The sequence below is a fragment of the Agelaius tricolor genome, unplaced genomic scaffold (genome assembly GCF_023055355.1).
Source record: "Agelaius tricolor isolate 1412-34295 unplaced genomic scaffold, bAgeTri1.0.p SCAF_4, whole genome shotgun sequence".
NCBI classification, from domain to species: domain Eukaryota; kingdom Metazoa; phylum Chordata; class Aves; order Passeriformes; family Icteridae; genus Agelaius; species Agelaius tricolor.
Window position 1 is genome coordinate 32203648 of NW_027269264.1, and position 19049 is coordinate 32222696.

Sequence of the window (19049 nt, forward strand, 5' to 3'; positions counted from 1 at the left end):
AATCTGCCATTTAAAACCTAACCACTACTTGCAGACACATGGTGTCACACTGTGAATTTCCCCTCAGCTGCATCTTTTCCTGCTTTTTGCATTTTTGAGAATATTAAAAACCTTCTTTAACTGTATTTCATATTCAGACTCCACCAGCATGATGAAAGGTGAATGTGAGCCAGTTATTACCATAGAGACCTGCAGCAAGCTGATCATCTGTCAGATTAATTGGAGTGAGAGCTTTATCCTGAGAGGAAAAAGACTTCCTTCCCCGAGCAGCTTCCACCAGGGGAGTCTTCCTCTCCTCCTGAGTGGGCACAGTGTCCTGCTCCAATTTCAGCGTTCGCAAATTTGAAGTTAAGTGTGTGTTTGCAAGTTGGCCATGAGGGATGTACTCCAAAGTAGCACCTGCCAAAGAAGACAGTAGCCATCACAGACGAGTCAAACAATAATATTTCCATCAATATTGTGATCCACAGGAAAAAAGCTCCACAAACTAGAAAAAAAAGCTTGTCCTTTAAAATACTATTTTCTGAGGACCTAAAAAGACTGTGATCATTTTCAGAAAATGCAAAAAAATGGCTATGAGTTTTTCTTTTGATAAAGATATATAAAACAAGGACAAGCTATAAAGATAATGGCTTTAAAATGCATGAAAGGAACGTCCTTCTTTTTCCTTCTCTTTCAGTATGAGCAGTGACCTCAGCTCCTGGCACCATGGTCAGGGTGGGCTCACTGAGCTGCTCCTTGATAACATGCCTGAGGAGCACAGCATGTTCACAGGCTCTGAAGGTTCTTTCTGCAAGAACAGTAACCTTTTCATTGTATCATTGTACTTGTTTTTTAAGAAATGTCATTTTCCATGAAAGCATAAATTTTTCAGGAAATTTTCCTTTTTCTTCCAGTACTCAAACTAATTCTGAAAGCTACGTGCTTTGCCCAGTTACTGAGACAACTGCAATGAACTCCCACACACTACATTTCTTTTTTTTTTTTTTTTTTTTTTTTTTTTGGTCAGGATTGTAGTGAGCTAGTAGTTGTATTTAAGCCAAATTCCAAATCTTTGGGTTATACTTTTTTCCCCTCGCTGATTTTTTGGCGTTCACTTGCTTTTTCCCACTGTGTATTCAAAAGGCAGTGCTAATTACACACAGACTTTTACAGATCCCCCTGCAGTTACTCCAGCTGTGCTATTACATCTTCTCTACAAATCTGCACAAATGCTTTTGTTTGTGAAACACACAGAGTGGCTTTTTACACACCTATGCCTCCCTAGTGATCTTGTTAGCATTCAAGGAAAAAAAAAGCTGAAGTTTAACTTGCTTTAAACACTACTACTTTTTTTCCCCCCCTCTTTTCTTGCTTTCAATGATGTGTGCCTGTATATTATTATTTTTTGCCTTTGTATTTATCAAGAACTAAGGCACAGCCTTCTCATTCAAATATAAGTGGCACTGCACAGGGTGCTAATACACTGTAGTAAGGTAAATTCCAAACATTAATTTTTAGACACACAGCTACATCTCTGTCTAGCAAGCTGTTCTTGTTAGACTGCCTTTCCCCCTTGTTTCTTCACCTCAGTGAATTTTTCCTACAACAGGACATAACAAAGCTGATTTTTCCAAACATTGTCACTTCCCAGCAGCTTCCTCCTTTTTGCTCCCATTCCCACCCAAGTCTCTGAGCTTCCAACCAAGTCTCACCCTGCATGCATTTCCCAAAGCACCCTTCTCCAGCAGTGAGGCCTACTGCCCAGTTCCATCATGGATTACAGCTCCTCCAACATACAGGGAAAGCTGTCTGCAGGAAAAGGCACACAGCAGGGCATTGATCATCATGTCACAAGCAGCACAGCAAAAATGCTTTTTTCTTAAGAGTAAAAAGTGTGTGTGAGTGTGTGTGTGTGAGCGTGTGTGTGTGTGTGTGTGTGTGTGTGTGTGTGTGTGTAAGAAGGCAGCAGCTTCCCGGGCCCTCTAGGTAGAAGTAACCCTTCTAGAGACATGGCTGAGCACCTGGACACCCATGAAAAGCAAGAGGGAAGTCCTGCCCCTGCTCCCCCACCACTACTGACTTTGCAGCACTGACTGACTTTGGTCAGGTCTCATCCCAACCAACAGCAAGCATCATCCTTCATCCAACAGCTGTGGAGAAGAGGGCTGCCAAGGTGATAGAACATCAAGCCAACAATGATTTTTAAACTCCCATGGCTGAAAAACAAGGGAACTGTCTCTTTGCTTGCTTGGAGCTGGGACAGGTACAATTAAAGAGTACCAAGTAACCACTTCCAGCTGCAGCTGGTGGTGGCTGCCTGGGCTGGTTTTACCAGGTCACCCCTTCTGCTCCAGACTGGCCTCTGAGGACAAAAAAGAGAGTGAAGGAAACCTGCTCTGAAGCATCCAGAGACATGCAAAGTTCCCAAGATGCCCAGGTTTGCTTTCAGCAGAACTGTCTGCATAGTCTGCCAGACAGCAGGGTTCTCCTACAGAAGCAGCTGTGACAACCATGGTGTGTCTGGAGGCACAGCTGGGCTTATGCATGTCAGAGCTGAAGGCAGGACTCTGGCAGGGCAAAGTGGGGCTCCAGCCTGAGGTGAAACAACAGCAGCACCTGGTGGACCCCTATCATGCCCCCAAAGCCTGAGCCTAAATTTCTTCAGGTGTCTCCCTCCCGCCCTGAGACAAGCAGGGGAGGGAGCTGCAGGGTAGGACAGATAGAAATAAGGACAGTAGTAGACTTCTCTCCCCTGACTCACAGCCTATCCTGAACCTGCCAACAATGCAACATGATTTCAATAGGTTCCCTCTTCTGGTACATGCATCATTGGCTGAGAAGCACCAGACTGAATTCAGGATCTAGGGCATGATGCCCTTGCCTTCCAATGAAGAAGAAAAGGGTTCTGCTCAGCTGGTTCCTGGCACCTGACGAAAGAGGGTGACATCAAGACTTGAGGGCAAGGAGACAATTAATGTGCATTAGATGAACCAGTCAGTGCACTAATTCTCCCTGCACAGCTCTTAGATGTCTACACTTACTGCATGCACAGTACCCAATGATGAGGCAAAGAGAGCTTTGGGTCCAACTCAGTATTAATGCTGTGAGCCATTAATTATCATTTAATATCAGCTCCCAGGCCTTTCCCTTTTCAAGACAGTGAACATAAAGACACTTGGATAGCACTGAGTCAAATCACTGAGAAAAACAGACAAAAGAAGGAGCTGTACCACCCAACATTACAGTCCATGATTTAACAGATTAATCTACTGCTGTACAAACCAAAAAGCCAAATGAACTGAGTTCCTTCTTCCTCCAACAGAACTGCAGGGCCACTCTTACAGATGGAGGTAGTGCACACCTCTCCAGTGTGGAAATGAAACCTTGGCTGAGGACCACCACTGGTCTACACAGACCTTAAAATAGACTGTTCCTCTCACTTCAGAGAGATCTCAAGTATGGTTGAGCAGAATCCTTCTCCAGGTTGTGGTGCATAGCACTTGACAGCATATCTGCCAACAGGTCAATCCTTAGTCAGGCACTGCCTCCAGACAGAGACCCTCGGGACCCTCAGAGACCCTCCAGACAGAGACTTGCCTTGATGATATTCCTTAGCTTACTGTTGCAGGCAAATCCTGCAAACTTGACATAAGTCTCTAAGTATTGATATAGAATAGCAAGCTACAGAAGGGACCCGTCAAAAACTTATGTATTTTTCAATATAGTAGACGATTTTGGAAAAGTTCAGGAGTAATTTAGAGGCAAAAGTATGACATACCAAACAAAAAAACTTGCTAGGTTCATCTGTACATAAACAAGCAGAAAACAACTGCATCTGTACATAAACACTTAGCAGAAAGCTGCTCTCATCAGTATCATAGGGAAACAAGTGATTGGACCATCTTCAGGGATTTAGCTCCAGTGGTTTGAAGGAATGAGAATACATATTTTTAATTTTTTAGAAGGAATCTCCTCTCATAAATCACTTGTGCTTCTTTTGAAAATCTCACCAATTTACACCAGGGTGATAGCAAAGCTGCTACAGAGAAGCAACAGACTACCCATGCCATTTCTGGCACCTATAATATAATGTTATTAGGATGCAATCTTCCTTCCTGATTGCAGACTTTCCCTCACATTTATGACAGCACAAGCAGTCATGCTGTTAGCTGGTTCAGGGAACTCAACAGATTCTTTTGAATTTGTGATCAACTCATGGGAACAGAAGTCTGGCCTTCACCTGCTTTTGAAAATTTCCATTTAGTTTGATGGAACCAAACCTAAATATTATCATAAAACCAATTTAGCTTGACAATACTTTTATCCTACTGGAAATCAAGAGAAGTGCAAACAAGGCTGGGGGATTAAATATCATCAGGATGAGAACCCAGCTCTCTGGATGGAACATCATAGGCTTGTAGGTTAAAAAAGTGCACAATCTTTTTTTATGTGGTAGCTGCACAAAGATTTTATTCTTAACTTTTTGGTCAGTGCAAGCATTTATTTGCACAATACGTTTATAATGGTCAGTCATACAAGCTACACATTCCCCACTAAAGACAGTGCACAAATACTGTCTGGAGCATATATAAAGCAAGGAAATACTTCTCTTTCACACTGCATTTCTTTACAGTAACAATAAGCTCATTACAAAATTATTTTAACTGAACTACTCTCCTCCAATGTTTTTAAGTTGTCATGCCTAAAAAGTGCTTTTTTTAATATAAATTATTTTAATCCACTTTCAATTTGGTTTACATATCAGAACTATTAAAGAATAAAACCCATTCTACTAAGGTACATAAAAAGGCAGTAATGAGCAAACATGTTATGTTTAAACATTTACAACAATTGATAGTAACCCATCCAACTGATGAATGCAGTACTTTCACAAGACTAGAAAGCAGTTTCATTATAAAAGGTACTTTTGAGCCATTCCAGGTTAAAAGTCAGTGAACTCGAAGTTTCAAAACAAAAATTGCGACACGTGAGCTTTTTATACAATAAACTGACAGAAGGCAGATTCTCTTGGGGCCTGAGCATTGGCAGATGTTGAACTATAATTCAGCTCCAGGGAAAACACTCCTTCTAATAGGATGAAGGCTCTAGTAAGAGAACTGCAAGAACAATCTAATTTTCTCTCTCACTTTAACCATTTTCTCTGTGCTAAGAAGTTGTTTTCTAACTCCAAATTAGATTGTGAATCCAGCTTGTTGAAACTGGAAGTTAAACCCAATTCTTTTCATTAAACATGACTGACCACAAAAGATCACACATCTTTGAAGCAGATAATCATCTTATTTATGAAAGGCACTCTTTTCCAAGACAATTGTGTGTGAAGCTTGGTGAGAGCCATCCTTCATCTCCCTGAGGAGTGGTGGTTCAAAGCATCTCATGATTCTGGGCACACTAGGAAGGTCAGCTTGGAGTACTTTCTCTCTCATTCATGTGGATTTGATTTTATCAGCTGACGTTTTATTGTTGCAGAAATATGACAACACTTCCTTGGAAAAATGGGAATCTCTTGCTATTAAATATTCATAGCTGTGTCTGTTACCATGGGAGTGGAACTCCAAAATAGAGCTCAGTGCTTGAACATTACATCTCTGTGCCACACCATAGGGAAAGAATTGGGGCTCTATCTAACAGACAGCTTAGCAGACTGCAGATTGCCACTCTATAAGCAGCAATAAATTTGAAGGGAAAAATAATCTATACTGTGATAAATTATGCTCTCTGCTAACTGAAGCAGAAGCCAGGAGATAGAGCAGCTTTTACATTCAAACACCACAAGTAGTGCTACCACTGAGTCAAACAAGCAAATATTACAGTGCTAATAATGACAACAGTAATGAGCTTGTGCTAACATATGACATGGGAAGGTACATCAAACCTCTCCGAAGAGGTTTATGGAGGCTTGCACCATTTTTGAACAGCATTCCCATTTGAGCTTCCTGTGTTGTCACAACTAGCAGAAAGCACCTGCCAGTAAACATGCAGAGGAGGCACTGCATTCTCTGAGACACCAGCCAGACACATGTAAATAAACAGAACTCATGTAGCACTTAGGTGGGACCATCTGCGTGGCTGTTCTGTGTCACACACAACCTTCCAGGAATGTGGAAAATGCTTCACATCTTCCCAGCAGACTGATGGATGTATCCTGTTTGCTACACAAGCAAGAACATCTGTACAGAAACTTCACCTGATGATTAAGGCATGCATCTGTGGCAGCTGGAGCTGAGGACTTCCTTCACCTGCCCAGACATAGGCACAACCACTCTGATTTGTGGCAACCCAGAGCTTTACAGGATCACCACCATACCTGTGCCACATCAGCACAAGCTTCTGAGCCTCAAGCAAGCCCTAAGTCTTCAGCTGCAATAGCATGGTCTGTGCTCCCAGGAGAGAAGCTACTAACCTGTCAAATGACATGCTCTTAAAGAGAAAGGTGTCTCAAGCACAAGAGCTGCAAAGAAAAACAGCTTTCTGCAACTGCCTGCATTACAACTGACAGCACAGAAGAAGACAACCATGTTCACACTGCCTCATTAGTCCAATTTTGGGGAACCAGGGCCTTCTCACATCACCATCATTCTTTTGGTCTTTCCACTGTCCCTCAGCCTCCTTCCCCAGCTCTGGTTAAAACATAAAAGCTGAAAACCTTGGAAGATTTTCCACCAGATGGCACATCAAGATTTCCAAACCCTCTAGACATTCTGACACCACATGCTTCCTATTTTCTTTCACTCCTTGAAGTTTTAACTCAAGAAGCTGCCTCCTTCCTCAAGATGACTAAGTAGTGTAATGCTTCTACTGGGACACTCAGTCAGGATTGTTCAAAAATGTGACAATAAAAATGATATCTGAAGACCAGTGAGGCAAAATAGCAATGCATTTTCAGGTCAAATGTGCTCAGCTAATTTTTCAGGGCAATGGCAGATCAGTTGTTCTTAAATACCATTCTTGAAAACTCCCTGCCAGTGAAAGACAGCCACCTAGTCTTGTAAAAGACTTGTGAAAAGTCCATGTAATTAGAACCTGTACAAGTGACATTAGGCTTCTGGCTGCTATCTCGCAAAACATATCATATGAGCATTCAAATACAACATCCTGAAAATTCTTTAAAAATCTAGTGCAACAAACAGAGGAGATTAATCCACTTGCCTCCCTTTAGGCTTCCTATATGCTGTCTAGTCTAAGAATATGGATCAGTTAGCATCTAGGTTTGTGACCCACATCCATATGGATAAGCTGGACACACAGGCTGCCAAGGCCAGCTAACATGACTTTGCAGAGTGGGAATGTGCTCATCTGGCCAGCGGGTTTGAATTCCCTAAGGTCACTAGGGCTGCTGAAAGACAGTACATATGTAAATGTTAATAGGAGTTGCCAAGTTACAGAAGGGAAGGTGATTATTTTGCAACAAGCAAAATACCAATTGCTAGTAGACTTGGCTCAGAGACCATCTCAGTGGTCTAAAGTTTATAGAGATGAAAACTGCCAGCCTGTGTCCTGCTCAACAGGCTCCAGCTTTCCTGCCACAAACTGTGTCTGGGAAGGTGAGACGGCAGAGGCCCCTGCAGCACACCCTGTCTCCCCAGCAATAACAGGGAGATAAATCTGTAAAGCTGAGAACTCGACTGATGTGCTACCTCAGAAGCAGCACAGAGCACTGATCCATCAGTATGGCAAACTGGTACCCAAATCACATGGCGAAACCAACAAGGACAAAAGCAGAAGATGAGAGGCGCTCTTTCTTCTCCAGACCAAAGTCCCACAGCTTTAATGTGGAACAACTCCAGGAGAGGAAAGAGAGTCCAGGAGAGTCCAGGAGGGGAAAAGAGGAAGCCCAGGAGAGGTAATGGTGTTCGGGAGAAGAGAGAGCACATCTTGAGTTTTGCTTTTGTCCTTGCTGGTTTCACCAGGGTCCAGAGCTAGCTAGCCTAACTGATTCCCACAAAGAGATAAACCACAGCTGGCACATGCCTCGAAGCTAGCTCAGGTATTTTTGCCCTAAAAGAAACTGGCCTCTAAGAGATACTTCCTAAGATGCTCTTTGAATAAAACATTAAATATGACACTACTGATGCTAATTGGAAACTGACACTTCAGCGTTTTTCTAAAAAAAAACGAGGTGTGTGCAGTCACGCTTCTCTAAATAGCTTCAACTCAGTTGCTTATTTGAACTGAAGTTGAATAGAGACTCAGCGCTCTGAAGGCTTTTTGTGTTTATACAAGCTTTACAGAAATCAGTCTGAGATGCCAGGCCCAGAGAAAAGGGAACTGGCTGAGTTCACACACACACCTGAAAAGCTACATCCAAGAGACCTAAATGTGAGGAAAAAGACTTATTAAGAGCTCACAAGCTGTCATGAAATACTGATGCATGGAAAAAGAAAGGCTCTATTAGTTCCCATGATTACAGAATTAGTCAATTTAGTGCTTCATTCAGCAAATAATCTCTCTACATGTAACACATGATCTGTAATACCACAGGAAGGGCAGCAGGACCAACATATAAATGTATTAAAGGCAGTATTTTCAGAATTAATAGAAAGAGATAGGGTAACATTTCAGGCTTAAGACCTCTTTTCCACTCCAATTCTCCATGGGTCTAAACCATTATAGACCATAGCTTGATTTATGTATGCTGTCCAGGCATCCCTCACCGGGGACTAAAAATAAAGAAATTTTACACTCATCATCCACAGCTAAAGATAATGGCATTACAAGTTAAAATAAAATTATTCCAAAATAATTTTATCAGGAATGTGAAATCTGAATCCACGTATTAACATTTTTAGTAAATATGATCTGTTGTTCCACCTGTGTCTAAATGCTTTCAAACCTCTTGACCACACATTTGATACTGTGCAGTAAAAGCTGGGAAAGGAATTAAGGATTTACAGCTAGTGATAACTCTGGTTCACTGTTTTACAGACATTTCTGATGTCTGCTAGATACCACTATTATTATTATTATTATTATTATTATTATTATTATTATATCATTACTTCTAAGAAGACTGGAATATAAAGTGCATACCAGAAAGATAATAATATTGCTTATACAGTATCATATTGCATGTATGCAGACAGGATATCATCTGTTTTCCTTACCACTACGTAAATGTTGCTTATTCCTTCACTATGAGAACCTAAACCTTTCAGGTTTTTAAACTCAGCTTATTACATGGATGGCTCTATTTAGCACATCAACAGATGTGCTAAAAAAACAGATTTACCAAGCTGCGTTTTAACAAAAATAGGTAAGTTTTAAGACAGTAAGCAAGCTGCAAGACCTTTATGTAACTATTTGGATTAGCCAATAACATTATGCTGACATTAAATATCCTGACATTCAGCATCTACAGGACATGCATTTGAGCCAGTCTTTGACACCTTCTTAACCTCTTGTTTCAGTCACTGTATGGCAGAAGCAAGAAGAAGGTATCTAACAGTCATCACCAGGCATTACATATTGGTTTCCAGGATGCCACCATTTATAAACTTAATAGTAATGTGGTTGGATTCACTGATATTTAAAAAATGGCTAAGTTTTAAACTAGATGATCAGACACATTAAAAAAAAATTGAAAGTACTCAACTCTACCCCAGGGAATTAAAAAAATCCCTCAAAATAATTGCCTATTTTTTAAAAATTAATAAATAAAAAGCAAGGAGTGTTTAAATTAAAATTCTTGCCTTTCCTGAGTGTCACCAAAACCTCCAGCAGTAGTTATGCCTTTCAAACACGAGGCTGTAACTAGGGATTACAACAAACAGTTACTGGAACAGAGAAAGTTCAAGATGTGGTTTCTGTGAAGTGCTCTGGAGTTGCCTATTATAAAGCAATCAGCCCTGCTGGAATAGGGAAAGCACCCCACAGCTCTCTGTCTGAGCAGCACAAGGAACAAAGGCAATGTGCCTTTGGAAGAAATACTACAAAATCTAGGCAAATCTGTGGAAATAAGTCAATTTGATACCAACACTCTAAGTGACTTTTGGCTCTGAAAAATCTGACAGTTGTTTTTAAAAATATGCATGCCAAGTTTAAAATTTCAAACCCATGGGCATTAACCTCAAAACTCCTGAAATTATAACATGAAGTCAGCATGTCGCACAGTGGTTAAACCTTTCAAAATTTTTGACACCTCTCCTGCATGGTCAGAGCCATGGCACCATCATCAACAGGACCTTCAGAGCCTGCTAGACTGGGAGAGATAAAACTCTGCTTTTTCAGCTGCCAGCGATGGGTTGGATGGAATACCCAATGGGCATTCCACAACAGTGCTATGCTCTGTGCTTCTTTGGGGAGGGCTACACAGTGGCTTCCAGACCAACTGAAAGCCTAGCAGGCAACTGATCTGCAGCCCTGGGAAAGAGCTGAACAATGAACCAGATGTGTGCCTCGATGCTGGGCTTACCTGATGGGGTGCTCCTCTCCATGCACTGCTTCTGAAGGTCCAGGCTACGCAGCTCCTCTGTACTGGCGTATTTCATGACAGAGTTGATGGAGGTGAGGGTGCTGATGAGTTGTGAATTGAGAGATCCAATCTGGGAGTGGGGCTCCCCAAAGGCTTCTGCCAATTCGCTGTAATTTTCAGCAAGCAGCATCTGCTGTTCCTGCAGCAGCTTCTGCACACGTTCAATGTAGTGATCCAAGCCTGTCCTCAGCTCAGATGGAGGCAGAGGGCTCTCTGACTGACCACTGACTGGGTCACACACAGACTCTCCCCCAACGCCTATGCTCCTGGTGCCAGCTGGGACAACCGGCAATGGCGGGGGTCCACAGGCAATGCTCCTCATTTTCAGACCAACCAGATAGTTCTCATAAACACTTATCTGCCCAGTGCCACAGTCTTTGGTTTTTATTGCAGAAGGCTTTTCAAAGCCAGGGTGGCTGGAGAGCACGGTGCCCACTCCAACCGAACGCATCTTAGCAGATGCGTGTATGTCCTTCACCCGGCCATCCCCTACTGCCACACTCCGCAGCTCCACGCTGTCCGTGCCGGTCTGCTTATCACAGCTGCTCAGAGTGGTGTTAGTCCCACAGTCTGCCAGGCAGGCCACCTCCGTGCTGGTGCACTGGCTCACCATCTCCAAAGCAGTGCTGGTTTGCTGGCTAGCTGTGGAAGGCACAGCCATCACCGTTGCCTCTGCCCTGGGTACAGCCTCTGTGGCTGTTTCACGGGACACGTGTTCCTTGGGCACACAAACCACCACGTTCACCGAGCAGTCCCCGCAGCCCACAGACCTTACTGCTCCAACCACCTGCGCCACCTGGCAAGGGCTCGGCACCTCTGATGGCTCCTCTGTGTTGACACCTGTCTCACAGATGCTTGTCTCTGTGCCCACGGACTTATCATGCAGCTCCAAGGACCTCCCTGTACCCTGATCTTGCATGTCTGCCCTCTCCCTCACAAGCCATCGGCTCATCAGGAGCTCGGGGCCCGCAGCCGTGCTCCGCGTGGCAGGTCTGCAGGAGGTGCCGATGCTGCTCGTCTGCAGATGGTTTCCCACTGACGAATCAGCAACGTCCACGTGGTCTCCCACCATTTGGTCTCTCGTTTGTACGACAGCCTCCACCATCCTACTGACAACATAAGGCTGAGCCATCATGGCTTTATCCACCTTCTTTCTAGACCCAGCTGCCTGCAACTCCTGTTTTAATTTGGTCATTTCCCTGTCATGGGTGGTTTCCTTTAACTGCACCTCTAGTCTATATATCTTCTCCTTAAGGGCTTCGATGGTCTGCTGCTGAAGCTCTATCTCCTTCTCAACCTCTGTAGACAATCCAAGCATGGCCTCTGTCACTCCAACTCCACACTCCTTCACTTCTTTTTCTGTTCCCACAGCTATTTCTTTGTGTTGCCTTGCAGATCTGTTGTATATAACAACATCGTTCATGTTCTCATCAGCACCCACAGCAACAGATCGGGCTTCTTTTGTCAGACTTTCTCTGTTCACCCGAAGGTTTGCTGGACTTTCATAGCTGCTATCTTGGATTTTTTTCTCCAGGGCTTGCATTTCAGCAGTCAGCTGTCTGAACTCCTCTATCCTCTGAGAGCTCTGCTCCACACTCTCCATCTCTTCCTCACAATCTATATACAGTTCTCCACCTCTTCTCACCTGAGACATGTGTTCCCACTGCTCTGCATTTCCTGCACTATAGGATCGCTTTCTGAAACCGTATGTGTCATTCTGAGTGGCTTTCCTGTGGTTTTTCAGTTCAGCCATCATGTGCCTCTTCTCCTCCTGCAACACTGAAATTTTGACCTGCAGCACAGGAATAGTCTTGACTTGCTCCTCGAGCTCCTTGAGACGCTTGAGGGCAACTGCCATTTGCTCCCTGATGTGCTGCAGATGCACCGGGCTCACGTTGGTGACTGGTGTGCATATTCCCGAGCTCATGGGGCTGTGACGTATGGAACTGCCCAGTGAGGAGCTGAAACAGGCACCGTAGTCGCCGTTCCCCTGGTAGCCATTCTGCAGATGCTGAGACACATGACTGTACCCACTGGATCCCACAAAAGAGGGGAGGGAGCTTGTGGAGCCCATGCCTCCAAAGCTGGAAAGTCGAGGCCTGCGGACATCTCCAGGCGTGACCTGCATCATCCTCTCCTGCTCCAGTCGCCTCCGTGTTTCCATAAGGGTTTTTGTTACAAGGAGGTTGTGCCGAGGAGGCTGGGGGGAGGGAGGAGGAAGCTGTTTATTCTCTGGGACAGTTAAGTAGGTAGGAGATACTTCAAAGGAAACTGAGGGTTTGGCAGGGATAGGCAAGGTTACTTGACACCTTGTTGCCAAAGACTGCTTGTTCTCATCACTGTTTGATGAAGAGAGAGACTCTGTGGAGGTCCAGCCACTGCACTGGCCACCAGAATTCTTGGCACCCACCGAGGCTGGTACAGCTTTCCTCCTCTTTCTTATATTTAGCTTCTTAATGGTATTCCCCTTTTGTATATCATCCACGTACTTCAGAAAATCCAAGTCTAGCTGGTAGCCATAAGGTGTTTCCACAAAGTAAGGGTCTTTACGTTCTTTTTCATCTTCTCCATTTATATTAACTTCCTCTTTTTCTGGAAAAGATGAAACAGAAGAAGAAATCAGCATTCAGTAAACTACGTACTCACACACAAGCGTAGAAGGACGGGTGCTCACTGCACGCCTGAGGCAGAAACTGCTGCTGCAGCTCAGCGAACAGACCAACTTTCCGCTGACTGACCCTTAACACTAAATCCTGATTAACTTTTTAAAAGTTAATCAGTGGGTTTTCAAATGCTGAGAAGTGCATACCCACATAAATGTGAACACATGCATACACAGAGATAGTGTCTGCTAATGAAGGGGCACAGCGAGTATCTCAAATCCTTCCAGTCCTTGCTCAAATCCTTCCAGTCTTCCTATGCCCCACCAAGCTTTCCCACATGTTATGTTATCATGTAAAGACCACAGGATTACAATGTACCACATGAATCATCCTCAGACCAACTTCTCTAGAGGGTGCATTCAAGCAGGCAATTGGAACTCTGACCCTGCTCCTTATGCAACTGATGCCACTGGACTTTACACAGCTCTGCAGCGCTGTTTCATGGCTCTGGGAAGTGCTGCTGCAACAGCAGCACCACCAATTTGCTCTCACCTCAGCTCGTATTACTTCCACCAGCACCTCTGCCTCTTTAATTTTAAACTCCGTGAAGCTCCACCACCACGACAGGCAGCAAGATCCCCCTCCAGCAGAGTCTCGACCCCCCTGCTCAGGGACAAGCGTCATACAAGAGGTGCACCCGCCTGCCCTCCAGCCGCAGGACTCACCTGTTCCTGAAGCAATCTAAACAAAAAGTTCAATACATCGGCTGGGTTTTCTCAGGCTGCGTATATATATACAGCACTGCCTTACAACCTGCTCCTCCTGGCCTCATACTTGGCAGGAGGAAACGTACACATACAGAGAAAAAAAAAATAAACAAAAAACCCCAAAACAACAAACCAAAAAACAACGGAAAAACAACTATTGCAAACTATGCGCTGGAGGAATAATAAAAGCCAGCTTTCCGGTTACCTGACTTAGCCACATGTCTCTGCCCCCACACTGCAAATTTTCCAGCCACGTATGGCTGTCCCAGCTTCATGTGTCACACGCCGGAGCCCTGCCTCCCTCCGGCTTGCTCCTGCTTCAATCACCCCATAAGGAAGCGCCGTCCTCCTCCCCCGCGCTGCGCTGCGCTGCGCTCCGCCCGCCGCGCTGCCCCCTCTGCTCCCGCCCGCTTCCCACAGGAGAGGCTCGGGAGCCGCGTCTTCCTAAAGGAATACAAGCCTCAGGGAAGGAGGAGGCAGGGGGCAGAGAGGAGGGGAAAAAAGAAGCTCTAGACTTACTGCAACTACAGGAAGTGACTTAATGTTGTACTGAAAAGGTTTTCGGCGGGGGGGAAGCTCCTGTTTTTCCAGTCTCCTTGGCATACTTACGAAAAGCTTTGCCTGCAAACAGTGTAACTGCTTTCCTGGCATGCTTTTGGCACATCCCGAGCTATAGAGGAGGACGCTGCTCAGAAGAGCCTACCATCCACGGTTCGGGAAGAGAATAGCATGGAGGCACAGACACAGGCACGCACATGTCAGAGACACAGCACTGGGGCTGGCCAGGTCACCTTAGTACCTCGGTTCTGCAGTGTAGACAGAGGGTTCGACAGACACAAACAGCCCCCCCAGACCACATGTTTCTGCTGAAAGACCAGAGTGTCAGTGTGGTGTGGTATTTACTTACAGATACACCCAAAATAGCCATCTAAATACCACTGGAAGCAAAAATACATGCATACAAAACCACTTCAGACACATGAGGACACACAGCTCAGTGCTGTCCAGTAGGACTGTCTCAATGTCCCAATGTCAGGCAGGGGAACAATCTCCAGGACTGCCACTGCCATGGAGAGAATGAGAGCATATTCTCTAAATTACTCCTCTTCCTCCCTGAAGTCAGTACTCTGTTCCCAGATTCTCATGCTGGCTCCATTCCCTGCAGACAAACTCTCCACACCCCAACACCTCCACACCCTAGGTCGGTCCTGCCTGCACCCTAGGTTTGTGCCCACTCTCTCCTTGACACTCATTCCCTGTACTCTTCTGGATTCTTTTTGCCTTCTCCTCATACTTTATATTTCTCAACCATTTTCTCCCTTTATTTCTTACATCCATTTGCTTGCACTACCAATTACAGACCAAAATCTGGTTATACTCTCACCCCTCATCTCAGGTTTGGTTCTAGTCACTTTACCCAGCCCATGTAAATTCAAGCTCCATCAGTTTTACTTGTTGTCCCATTTTCCCCAGTTCCTTTCCTTTGCTTGTCTTGGTCCTTGTCCTCCTACCTAGCAACATCTCTGATTTTCCCATCATTACACCAGTGAAGTCAAACAATTTCTCTAAACTGTCCTTGGGCACAATGTGTAAGTGTTGGATGGGGGAAGGAAGAGCAGACTCTTCCTCTGTGAAGGGCCTAGGACTTAAGAATTAATGCATCTTTGGAAAAATATTCATAAATCCTCTAAAAAGACAGGCAAATCTCATGTTCAGTCATGGGAATCAAACTGGGATCTCTTATGTATTTTGTTCTTCATGGAATTAAGACTGCTAAACAGAAACCTATAAAAAATACAGTAAGAGAGAAACAACCACTCTGACACTGAATCCCTCAATAAACTTCTCTACAACATTTGCAGACAGCTCAGTGTCTTCACAGTGAAATCTCTCTGGTCCTCAGCTTGAGCTGGCAGCACTGCCAGGACTGAGTTTGTTTGTGGTATAAGCACAAGACGTGCCTGGAGCTGAGAGCCTGCTGCTTCTCCTTAAAACAGCACAGTGATCATTCCACCCATGCGACCCCAGTATTGTCAGCTGACCCCTGGAGAACTTCTTGGAATGTTAAGACAAAAGGGGATCAGGCATGCAATCCACTACCACCACCAACACTACACCGATGCAGCTTGCAGGAGCTGTGCCAAGCCTTTGTGCATTTTGTTGTCTCAGAGAAAAGTCAAAATGGGCGTGCCTGCTAAACATGAAACAAAACAAAATGGATGGCTGTTTTGAAGCAATAAAAATGGTTTTGTTGGTTCCAAAAGGGGAAAAAATCTAATAAAAATGAAATTAATAAACACCTAGTAAGGGTGCAGCCTTTTCAGCCCTTAGGTCGTGGATGAACCATGGATACATTCACTTCCTAGCTGTGGTGGGTGAGTACCAAACGCTACGTCAGCAGGTACCCCAGATTAACCTCAGTGTCCCTTCATGCCCAAAGACCTCAAGTGAACCAAAGATCCTATGCCCACACACATAGAAATATTGCAGCAAACACCACACAGTACAAACACTCTTGTTAACTCTTGTTAAGCTCCTTGTCTCATCCTTGGCCAGTTGATCATGGACACTGGTGAAGTTAGAACTATTCCCTAGCCTCTGTAGTATATCAGGCAAGTATTAATCACAGGTGCAGATGCACAAACACATGCACTTTTGTCTGTACAAATGCTACAGACACTCTTCTTTTTGCAGAAAAGGAAGGGTGGAAAAGACCTTTAAGATCATCAAGTCCAAATGCAATGAGACACAAACACATCATGTTTTAAAGCCAGTACCAGTGAAGCAAACACTCTGTGAAGCACATAGAGACCTCGTTGTGGTACTGTCATTATTAATGCATTTCTCCAGAAGTACACATAGACTTCATTTCCCTCTCCCTGCTACAGGATAACCATGGGCAGGACACAAGTAGCATTTAAAAAATGTACTCCTCACTTTCTGTACCACTGGGACTGACTCTGTCCAAACATTCCATTCTTGCCAACTTCTATTAAATTATATCCTATCCAATGCACTACACAAGAACATCAGTATATTAAAATATTGAGTCAGCTCTACCTGAGTCCACATTAATCATGGCAGCTTTCAGACCAGGAGAACTGGAAAAAGAATAGAATATTTAGTTTCTGTGCCACAAGACTTCTCAGGAAGACAAAAGCAAGGGAAATGTGGGCACACATTGAGTTTTGGTTCTGCATGCTAGAAAACCTTTATTGTAGAGCTGACTTGGAGGGTCCAAGAAGAGCAAACAGAAGATGTTATTTCCAACTGAAAGTCTGAGGTGCATTGAAAAATATCATATGTTGAGCCTGCTATCCCCATCTGGTTATGATATCTGCTCTAATGCATTTTTATCATGGATTTGACTACTACTAAAGTAGTATTTTTCATTGAAATATTGTTATGAGTAACAGAGTCCTTCCAGAGTTATGGCTTAAGACAGTCCATAAAGAATGTTGCAAAGGAAAAAAATGCAGAAGAAATAGTTGGCATAAATGGAGTCAATCAGTATTTTTATATGCTCAACTTCAATTTGAAAGTTTATCTGGGCCAGGAAAAGGAATTAAAAAAGAAAAGTTCTGACTTTTTGATTCCTTACTACAACAGAGAATAAATTGGTGAATTTTCCCCTTCTCCTCCACCTCCAAAATACTACTTTCATTCTTTTTTTTTCCTTCACTTTACTATATATATAAACATCAATCTCACCTTCCAAAAAGATCCAAAACTTAAGAGGCCAAGCACTTTTTTTTTTTTTTTTTAAAAAGCAAAACTGAATATTTGACCATTTTTCTTTCATTCTCCTTTTCAAGTGTTGGCATTTGAATATAAGTTAAACAAAACCACAATAAAACCTCTTGGAAAATAGACCTTGACTTTCACACTCATTTTGTCAGTTTTCTCTTGGCTAGCAATATACAGGAGATGCCATGAAACTACTTGCTCCCCAACTGTTCAATCTAGGTTCTGTTGTTTTCAAAAGTGCTGGTGTGGAAAAGTCCAAAAACTAACCAGTTGACCTAAAAGATTTTTTTTTTAATTCCAAGAACCTAGAGAGAAAAACTTACAGAAACAGCAAATAATTTCTGTACTTTTCCAGACACAGCAGGAGCATCAAGTGTTTGATTTTCTCTTTGCAGTTAAAGCACAAAGTGGCAATGTGAAGCACACCACAGGTGTGGAGTACACACTGCCCCAGCAGGCACGACAAGCCAGCAAGCTGCTCATGATCGTACCCTGGGGCTGGGTGCTGGCCTCAGCCACCCTTCCTGCAGCACAAGGCTGTGGTGCTGGGATGGCCCAGCTCTGCTGGTACAAGAACACTGCAGAACTGCACAACTGCCCAGAATGCTACACTGTACTGTGGATGTGGCTGATAACGCCTTCATCTCTTTTTCTGCCATGGAAACCAACCAATAAATACTGCCTTGTAAGGAAGGTAGGCTGTTTTGCTCATACTCAGCTACAGTCATGCTCTAAGCAAATGTGATGTAACTCCTGATGCACCTGATACTGTTGGGTATGGGGTACTACAGTCCAAACCAGAGCTCCCCAACCAGAACAGGCCCTGCTACCAAACCCACACTTAGAGGGATGGAGGATTCTCCTGTTACAGAGGAGCATTTACTGCATATTTTACCAAACAAATAAATCTCTGGTGTAAAACGTATGCTGCAAATTTAATTTGAAAAAAAATGAGGAGCAGAAAACTGGGAAAACACTTAGTTTTTAGATTACTTTTCAAAATTTATGTGCCAATACCCCAGCTGGAGAGCTGACTTTTACATCTGACATCTAAATACTCAGTGCTTAGGGTCGGGGTTGTAATCGGAAAATGGGGGATAGCAACTTCCCTGATAATAACAGAGAAGGGGTGAAGCTGTATAGTATTTATATGGGTTTTATTTCACAATGTAGATGCTCCAGCTCAGGTATTTGCAGTGGTCAAGCTGCAGAAATGTGAATTAAGTCAATTAAGAGTACAGTCAATTCTTAAGGTACAGAGATGTAGTACCTTAAGTCAATGAACATAAGCAGCATCAGTTGAAAAGTGATGGTTCAGATGGCTGCTGTGTTTTGCTTGCTCTGGGAACAAACACCAGGGCACTGGGCTAAGATGGCCCATTTACCATGCAACTTTGGTAAAAGAAGGAATTTAAGGAATTTATCTGCTCTTTAGGATGATTACAGCAACAAGAGAATAAA

At 43.7% G+C, this 19049-nt stretch overlaps 1 protein-coding gene across 6 annotated transcripts in view; it reads right to left on the minus strand.

The window, feature by feature from the left end:
• Positions 1 to 19049, minus strand: part of KANK1 (KN motif and ankyrin repeat domains 1) — a 130546-nt gene that overhangs the window by 14098 nt on the left and 97399 nt on the right. For 5 of the 6 annotated variants that reach the window (XM_071425139.1, XM_071425143.1, XM_071425140.1 and 2 more), the window contains 2 exons: positions 10412 to 13063; positions 181 to 399 (listed from right to left, as the gene is read on the minus strand). In XM_071425139.1, coding sequence (XP_071281240.1) covers positions 181 to 399; positions 10412 to 13063 — 2871 coding nt within the window. Of the gene's footprint in view, positions 1 to 180; positions 400 to 10411; positions 13064 to 14046; positions 14257 to 19049 lie in introns of those variants that run through there. The other variant, XM_071425138.1, reaches the window with a different exon arrangement.